Raw genomic sequence first — 9063 nt, forward strand, 5'->3', positions numbered from 1 at the left:
AGTGGCTAGTTCAAACCCACGTTGACCCGATGGAGCCCACATTGGGGCTTCGGTGGAACTGTGCAACTGATACCCTTGGCTATCATTACAGGCCCATTGAGCATGCAGCACTGACTATGAGAGCAGCCTACCAGGTGCTGGCATCTCAGTATGATCCATTGGGGTTCGTACTACCATTTACCACCAGGGCTAAGGTAATCATCCAACAGTTGTGGGCGAAAAGGAGAGACTGGGATGACCCAGATCTACCGCCAACCCTTAAGGCAGCCTGGATAAGTTGGGAGAACGAGCTTGAACATTTCAGGGCAGTATCCATTCCTCGCTGTTACTTAACAGCCTTCACAACTACAGCAGAACAGAACATTTCCCTCCATGTGTTCTGCGACGCCTCTGAAAATGCGTATGGGGCAGTGGCATATTTCGCAGTTCAATCCGACAGTGACATTCACGTTTCCTTCATAATGGCCAGATCGAGGGTTGCTCCAAAACGGCAGCAGTCTATGCCTCGTCTGGAGCTTTGTGCCGCCTTAGCTGGAGCACAGCTAGCCAAACTGGTGAGGAATGAGATGACTCTCTCCATCAGTCAGACAATCCTATGGACAGACTCCTTGACTGTGCTAGAGTGGATTCAGTCAGACTCCTGTCAATATAAGGTGTTTGTCGGAACCCGAGTCTCCGAGATACAGGAATTAACAGACCACAGATCCTGGAGGTACGTGAATACACAGGAAAACCCCGCTGATGACATAACACGAAGTAAATCGCTCCAAAGTCTGGCTGAGCCTAGTCGATGGAGTCAAGGACCTCCATTCTTGAAACAGAGCCAAGAGCACTGGCCTAAGAAACCTGAACTCACACAGTCAGAGGGAGCATCCGAATTGAAAGGGCTTCCATGCTACTGCCTAATAGCAGTTGACACTGCCTCCAACATCCCTGATTCTACCCAGTTCAGTTCATGGTGTGAATTAGTGGAGGCAACTCGACAGGCCTGCCAAGGGGCGGCCACATCGGATTCTGCATCCAGTGAGCCCATGACTAGTAAAGAGGCAGAAGCTGCCCTGCTAAGAGCATGCCAACTCCAGAGCTTTCCCGAAGAAGTTGCTGCCCTCAAGGCACAGAAATCAGTTCCTGCACACAGCCGATTAGTCAGCCTTGCTCCAGAATGGGATCCACTGAAAAACATGATAAGAGTTGGAGGCCGATTAAGGAGGCTAGCAAACTCAGACCCAGAACAAATCCACCCCATTGTGCTGGACCCAAGACATGCAGTAACGAAGCTCCTTATCAAAGAATTTGATGAGCGTCTGTTACACCCAGGAGCAGAAAGAGTCTATGCTGAAATACGTAGACAGTACTGGATTCTCAGAGGGCATCAGGCCATAAAGTACCATCAACTTCACTGTCTGTCCTGTCAGCGATGGAGAGCTCAGCCAAAGGTTCCGCCAGTGGCAGATTTGCCACCAGAACGTCTCCGACTGCTCTGTCCACCTTTCCACTCAACTGGTGTTGACTGCTTCGGCCCATACCTGGTCAAAATAGGAAGGCGAAATGAGAAATGCTGGGGGCTAATTTTCAAATGTCTCACAACTAGGGCAGTACACATTGAGCTCCTCAATTCAATGGATGTAGATGCCTTCCTTCTTGCGCTCCGCCGGTTCATAGCCAGAAGAGGTAAACCACACGAGATCCGTTCGGATTGTGGCACCAACTTCCGGGGAGCTAACAGAGAATTACGGGAAGCTTTCTCAATTATGGAGCCAGAACTCAAAGCCCAGCTTCCAGACTATCAAATTAGCTTCAAGTTTAATCCACCCAGTGCTCCACACTTTGGCGGAATATGGGAGCGTGAAGTCCGTTCCATAAAGAATGCTCTCCAGGTGGCTGTCGGAACCCAAGCTGTCACAGAAGATGTTCTATCCACAGTCCTAGTGGAAGTGGAAGGGATCCTCAATTCGAAACCACTAGGATATGCCTCAACGGATGTCGCTGACATGGATCCGATTACTCCTAATATTCTCCTAATGGGGCGGCGGGATGCATCACTGCCTCAGGTGGCATACGCTCCAGGAGACATGGGGCAATGGAGATGTCAGAGCATGGTGGACCAGTTCTGGATACACTTCACTAGAAACTACTTGCCTACGCTCCAGACCCGGCAGAAGTGGCATAAAGCTTCAAAGAACCTGGAAGTTGACTCTGTCGTACTTATTGTGGATCCGCAACTCCCAAGAGCTCAGTGGCCCATAGGCAGAGTTCGAAAGACATTGCCCAGTAGTGATGGATGTGTGCGGACTGCTGAAGTTGTCGTTGATGGTAAAGCTTACATCAGACCAGTTGCCCGCCTGATAGAGTTGCCTGCTTTAGAAAGTAATACTAAAGACATTTAGAGAATTCCCTTTATTACCCATTTGCTGCTCAAATGTGGGGGCGGCTGTTGTGAATTCTTCCCTTTAAGTTTAAGACTTGCGATCTGCGTGATGTTTCAGTAATGACTTACGTAAATAACGTAGTGCAGGGTTCACCGCATGTACGGTCTTAGCGTAACTGCCTATTCACTAAGTTACCTCAGCACGGCAGTCATACTGCGTGCTCTCACACAGGTGCAGCGTTTATGTGCAAGAGAAAGTGCGTGACAAAGTGAGTTACTTCGATGTATATTGTTAATTACCTAGATTATTACAGTGTACCACAATTGTGTTAACTTCGACAGTGTTTATGATGTTATTGAAGTTTAGCGATCTTTCTGAGTGTAATTTGATCCTGTTTAACGAGCGGCTTAGCCCGTTAGCATCGCAGTGTGCATTGTTCATGTTTACAATTGTATTACATTTAAGGGTAACATTTTTATGGTGATAATACCTTTCAACGACCATTATTACTACCATCTGTATTAATGATAGTCGCATTTCTATATATAACTTATATTTAATTGTTGGTAATCTTACTATGCAGATTGTTATTCTCACAGAGATATTGTTGATATATTTCTCAGTTTATATTCTATATATCAGTGCACTTTACAAAGTTGTTTATTATAGAATTTGTGATGTTGAGTCATTGGTTATATTTGAACAATGAATATTTATATCTGTTGTTTTATTTATTTCAGAAACTACCTCAAATACACTAACATGTGTATATGGTCAAATCTTGTGCAATAAACGGTCAAACTCAATATGATGACTCGACTCCCTGACAAGAGTTCTGCAGCGGTCAATAATTATTAACCAGCATTCAGTGGGGCAGTCCCCAACAAATTCCTTAACTTTTCCTCCAATTGTGATGTGAATACCCACAAATTCAAGCTCAGTGTGAGCTTTATTATATTACTGTAACTTGAATATGTTTTGGCCAACAGCTAAAATAATAAAAATTGTGCCTGTGTCCAAATATATATTGACCTAACTGTAATAACGTCAGGTAAAAACTTCCATATCATGACTGAGATCAGGAACATGAACAGAGAATTTACATGAGTTCAGCTCATCACTCACTTTTGGTCTATATATTAATATAAAGTATAAATGAACCTCATTTACATACTGTATGTACATTCCTGGTGTACCTTAAAGATAAAAACAATGTTAGGTTGAAAACATAAGTGTTTGAAGAGCTTCAATATCACTGACAAAGTTTGGCTACTAGAAAAACTCTGCCGTAAATACACCTGAATAATGATCTGCTCTAGTCCTAAAGATGAAATATTAACATATTTACAATCAAATCATTTTTAAACATAGGAGCTGCTTTAGTAAAAGAACAAACTGTATGATGACTTTTATGGCTGTTGATTTCTGTTTTTGTTTACAGAGATAATTATTCAGATTTAACTTGATGAATTAAACTGAGAAATCTGAAGAATCACGAGCCCTAATCAATTACTTTCTTCAATAAAGCTGAAGTCGTTTCTGTGCCACTGAACGGATAATACTTAATCACAAAATTAAAGACTTGGTTAATTGGTAAAGATACACATTTTGTATAAGAATCAAAATTTGGAACAATTTTGGTGATTAGTTTAATTATGTATGACAAATGCCATATACACAAACAAAACGGGCACAAAATAAACCACCAAACAAACCGATATCATGCCATTTAAGACTGAACTGATGCAATATATTAAGACTCTAAAAGATGCAAGAAGTAATAAGGTGACTTAAAACCTTTTCTCTTGTCAGTTAATTTTAAGCTATTCCCTGGATAATTTGTTTGGTTATTTTCTTTTTCTTTTCCAGTTTATTTCCTTTGATGCTGCTATTATTGTAACAGTAATCCACTGTGTTCCATTCTCTGTATGTAGCCTATATAAACAATATAGATACTGGTTCAAAATAAGTCAGACTAACTGAAATAATCCTGGCTTATTTGGTAAACTTGTTTTATGGAACAGGCCCATGTGTAAAATCAGCCATTGGTCATGAAAAGACTCGTTCCACTATCCAGTGAATCTCAACATGACATCAAGTCCCGCCAGACAAACACAACAGCCAAATGGTTTGCAAACATGTTCACATATTGTTCTTTATTTTACTGCAGTACATTTTACTGACTGTTAGTTAAGCAGCGTTCCATAAAGCTGAGCTTTAGTTAGACTGTCTTTGCGACTGAGTCCAGCGTTTCCAAACTTTTGAGCAAACATTTTCTGAGCTCCAGGGTTTTGAAGATCCTTGTATTTCTGGACGTCCAGATCCTGGTTTAGTGACTCCGCTGAACTGCCGGGACTTTAATCAGCGTGATCTCTCTGTAAAGCGTCTTTAGTTGCGCTCTCCTCGTCTTCGGCGTTTCCAGTTATGAAAAAGCTGCTTGTCGAACCCTTTGAGCGAAACATCAGTCCTCTCTCGGCCTTCAGTGCATTCAGACTCGTCTTTGGGTTCAGCCCAGGACTCGATCCCGCCGACGCGGGGAATCGCGGATCCGGCACGCGGCTGTGGAAGACTTTGTCTCCATCCTGGAAGCTGCTGTAAAGAGGACCCGGTTTGATCTTGAAGTGGTGCTCTGAGAAACCGAAGGGCGAGAAGCTGCTGATGTCCTCCATGCTCATCTGCCACCAGCCATCCGTCGGGTACGCAGGGACGAGGGCGCGTCTGTCTCCGGATCGGCCGTTCTGTGAGCCCACATGCTGGGAGCTGCTTGACTTGGGAAAACCTGGAAGTTCCTTTCCATACGAGGACAAGTTCTTGCGCTCATAGTCTCCATCGCGCCAGTCTGTGCACAAAGACGAACCGTGAAGCTTCTCGTCCGGAGCCGTGCTGCAGCTGGAGGTGGGAAGAGATCTGAGGACGAACCCACGGAAAGGGTCTTCATGTAGAGGGAAGCTCTCGTCGTCCAGGTTGCCGCCGGTGGACGTGTGTGTTCGGATCCGTCCGCTCTGATCCTCACTCTGTCGTCTCTTCGTCCAGCGGTCGCGCCGCCGCTCATCAGAGGGACAGTACAGCGCCGTGTCGCTGCAGTACAGGTCAGACGACTTATACGCCGTGTGCTGCTGGACTTTGTTGTCCGTGCCGGATGCGAATTCTGGGGCTTGTGGGCTCGGCGAGTGTGTGACCGGACAGCTTCTCCCAGGCTCCAGTTTCTCCAGGACCCGGCCGATGACGGCGGTGGGAACAGCGTCTGAGAAGGAGTGATGCAGCGCTGCGCTCCGGCCGTGACCCTGCCGCTGCATGTGGGAGCTCACTCGCTCCTGAAGATCAGCGGGAAGCTAAAACAAACACACAGAGACACTCTTAATACAGACAAGACACTACAAGAGAAGAAATGTGTCGGAAATAAGAAATCATACTCGTATCTTTCTTCTATGGAGCCCCTAAAGGGATGTGGTGAGGGGGGAAAATGAGATCTCTATTCCATAGTTCTCTCTCAACTATTGTGTTCCACCAAGAAACTGCGTTCACAAATCTTTTGCATTCTCTCAAAAAACTGGTGTATTCTCAAAAGGAACTTTGCATTCACTCGCAAAACTTCTGCATTCTCTCACATGAGTATTGCGCTCCCCCAAGAAACGTTGCAATCTCTTGAAAAAGTATTGTGTTCCCCCAAGAAACTTTGCTTTCTCTCACAAAACTGTTGCGTTCCCAGAGAAACTTGCATTCGCTCGCAAACTATTGTGTTCCCCCAAGAAACTGGCATTTGCTGATGAAACTTCCTTTATTCTGATGGATGTAAATGGCATATATGGTGAATCGTATGAAGAAAACCTTCATCTGACCTCATCATCCTCTGTAGTCCATCAGAAGGACGCAGCAGAGCTGCATTATGGGAAGAGCGCTCTGTTCTCTCTGTGATTAACAGCACATGGAGCGTGTCTGTAAACAGACTACAGACAGTAAACAGACCAGCGCATTTCTCTTTGCCATCATCAAACGTAGCAGAGAGAGTTTATATTCAAATGAAATCCATCTGGCCTCCGGCAGAAAGAGACAGAAAGAAACTTTTTTACTTAAGAAAACTTAAAAATTTTAAACCTGCGACTGCAGAATTAAAATGGAAAGGATTTGCTGCGCCTCTGACTTTCTTTAAGGTTGTGCTATTTTTAGGATGAGTTTCCCTCTGAGAAAGAAACCAGTGGCGTGTGTCTGTGTGTGTGTGTACAGGTATATATGGTTTATGAGGACACAAATGTGTATAATGACATGGGTACTACAACGTAAACATGGTTTATGAGGACACTTCCTGTGTCCCCGTAAAACAAAAGGCTTAAAAAACATACAAAACGGTGTTTTATGAAATTCAAAAATTGCCAGCAGTTTCCTGTGAGGGGTAGGTTTAGGGGTAGGGTTGGTGTAGGGCAATAGAAAATACAGTTTGTACAGTATAAAAACCATTACGCCTATGGAGAGTCCCCGTAAACCACAAATACAAGTATGTGTGTGTGTGTGTGTGTGTGTGTGCACACGTACATCAGTCGTACCTCGCACAGTTTGTGCGCTCTGTAAGGAGATTTTCCACACTGGAGCAGTTGAGCTGCCAGATTACAGTCTTTCCTATACAGATCCTGCGGGAAAAGCAGAAACCATACATGATTTAATTTGGCAAATGATCATTCAATATTCAGCTCTCACTCTATCAACATTACACATCTGCCATTTACTGACAAACACAGCAGATGAATGTCTTTCCTCATTTCATTTGAGCTGAATGCGGCTGATGGGAGCACTGATTATGTTAGTGTAGTTAGACATCAGTGGGTTAAACTGATATCATGTCAAGAAAAGTTCTGAACCCATGATTCTCAACTAGCGTGTTGATCTTCCCAGTCCATCAGTCACTTGGACCGCATGCCTTTATATCTCTAAACCAGAAGAGTTTGAGTGGACCCTCACTAGTGAACCTAGAGAGAAACCAAGTGGATGCTGAAGCACCGGCTGCCCCTCAAACCTCAAACGCTTGCTCCATCACAGAGATCTCAGCGCCGGAGGCTGATAAATATTAGGTGAAACCTGTCAGGAACCTTCAAAGAACACCTGCTTCTGGCGGATGATGGTTCCTATGAGCCGGCAGGGATCTGAGCACTCTGATGAAGCTGTGAAGGTGTCACTAGCCTGTGGATGATACGTACGTTATCCTCTCGCAGCTTCTGGATGCTGATCTTGTCCTCCATCAGGTGGTTTTTCAGAGTGACGATCTCTCGACTCAGAGATCTCTTCTCTTCGTGACGTTGAGTCTGAAACACAAAGAACCAACATGAACATGCACTATATTGCCAAAAGTATTGGGACACCCTTCTGATGAACAGGTTTGACTACTTTAGTCATTTCCATGAGTAGAAATATCCATAGATAAAGCCATCACCACTCATCACCAAACACCAATGACTTGTACATACACTATATGGACAAAAGAATTGGGACACCCCTTCTTTAGAACAGAAAAAGGCACTTCCAAAACTGTGGCATCAAAGATGGGAACATAATTTATGTATTTAAAAAATGTATTTCCATCTCTGTTGCAACAGTTTTGGAAGTGTCTGAAATGACTGTAGCCATAAGTACAAGTCACTGGTGTTTGGTGATGAGTTTTTGGCTCAAGGTCTGCATTTAAAGTCACAGCAGACCAGTCAAGATCTTCCACACTCATCTTTTTGAACCTTGTCTTATACACTAAGGCATCGTCATGTTAGAATAGAAAAGGCTCCTGTCCAAACTGTTGCTATAAAATTAGAAGCACACAATTCCCTGGAATATCATTATATGCTTTAACATTAATATTTCTACTCATGGACTAACCCTAACCCGTTCATCAATACTTTTGGCAATAGAGTGTATTACAGTACTATATACTACAAGATGTAATAAACATTATCATGAAGATTTTCTGCAAAGCTGCTTTGGAAATATTATTGTGAAAAGTGTTCAATTCAGTCTGTAATTTGTTAATCAATCAGACGAGTTTTGTAAGTCAGCAGATCTCGAAGCATCTGTTTGTGTGTTTGAGTGTTTGTTGGAATGAAAATCCCTTTATTTTTTCGGCTTGCATTCATTGAACAAACCATGTGGAGCATCAGCAGTATTTGCATATGATTAATGGATTTAATTTGACAGGATTTATATCTGCACAGACCTCGTTCTGTCTGACTCTGGATATAATTAACAGAAACAATCAGACACTCACATGACGGATGTACTGCAGCATTTAATCTGTGAAGGAGCTTTAATATAAACCAGAATCCAACACACATCAACCAGTATTTCAAGATGTCTATAGTTCAAGCTCAAATAAGATGATTGAAATGAATAGTTGATTTCTGCTGATGAAAACACCAGTGCACTGTGTGTCTTTTCTACAGCAGTCGTTCATCAGAGATCAGCGCTGGACTGAATGAGTGATAGACTGTGATTGTGGCTTAATCGCAGGTACGTCGTCACTCGTCTCTCTTCACTTATATGATGCTGTTTCTATGGCAACATCTGTCAATCATGGTCATGTGACCTGCAGTGATGTTTCACCTGAGTATGACTATTTACTGAGTTTTACATTGGAGTTTAACCTGTGAGTGTGAGTGTGAGAGTGAGAGTGAGAGTGAGAGAGTGTGTGTGTGTGTGTGTGTGTGTGTGTGTGTGTGTG

General features: G+C 43.5%; 2 protein-coding genes across 2 annotated transcripts in view; one reads left to right on the forward strand and one right to left on the reverse strand.

The window, feature by feature from the left end:
• The first annotated feature begins 1723 nt into the window (after positions 1 to 1723).
• On the forward strand, positions 1724 to 3261 carry LOC107684174 (uncharacterized). Its single transcript, XM_016480387.1, has 2 exons — positions 1724 to 2637; positions 3110 to 3261. The coding sequence occupies exon 1, from the start codon at positions 1752 to 1754 to the stop codon at positions 2385 to 2387; it is 636 nt and encodes a 211-aa protein (XP_016335873.1). The 5' UTR covers positions 1724 to 1751; the 3' UTR covers positions 2388 to 2637; positions 3110 to 3261.
• A 1465-nt stretch (positions 3262 to 4726) lies between these two features.
• Positions 4727 to 9063, reverse strand: part of LOC107684180 (brain-enriched guanylate kinase-associated protein) — an 8772-nt gene continuing 4435 nt past the window's right edge. The window contains exons 3-5 of the mRNA XM_016480393.1: positions 7559 to 7663; positions 6911 to 6994; positions 4727 to 5701 (exon numbers count right to left, since the gene is read on the reverse strand). Coding sequence (XP_016335879.1) covers positions 4727 to 5701; positions 6911 to 6994; positions 7559 to 7663 — 1164 coding nt within the window. The remainder of the gene's footprint in view (positions 5702 to 6910; positions 6995 to 7558; positions 7664 to 9063) is intronic.

The sequence above is a fragment of the Sinocyclocheilus anshuiensis genome, unplaced genomic scaffold, assembly GCF_001515605.1.
Source record: "Sinocyclocheilus anshuiensis isolate Anshui unplaced genomic scaffold, SAMN03320099.WGS_v1.1 scaffold1893, whole genome shotgun sequence".
In the NCBI taxonomy this organism is placed as follows: domain Eukaryota; kingdom Metazoa; phylum Chordata; class Actinopteri; order Cypriniformes; family Cyprinidae; genus Sinocyclocheilus; species Sinocyclocheilus anshuiensis.

What these genes read in the sequence shown, in the direction of transcription:
- LOC107684174 (XM_016480387.1), top strand. Translation starts at nt 1,752, where the DNA reads ATGGAGCCAGAACTCAAAGCCCAGCTTCCAGACTATCAAATTAGCTTC.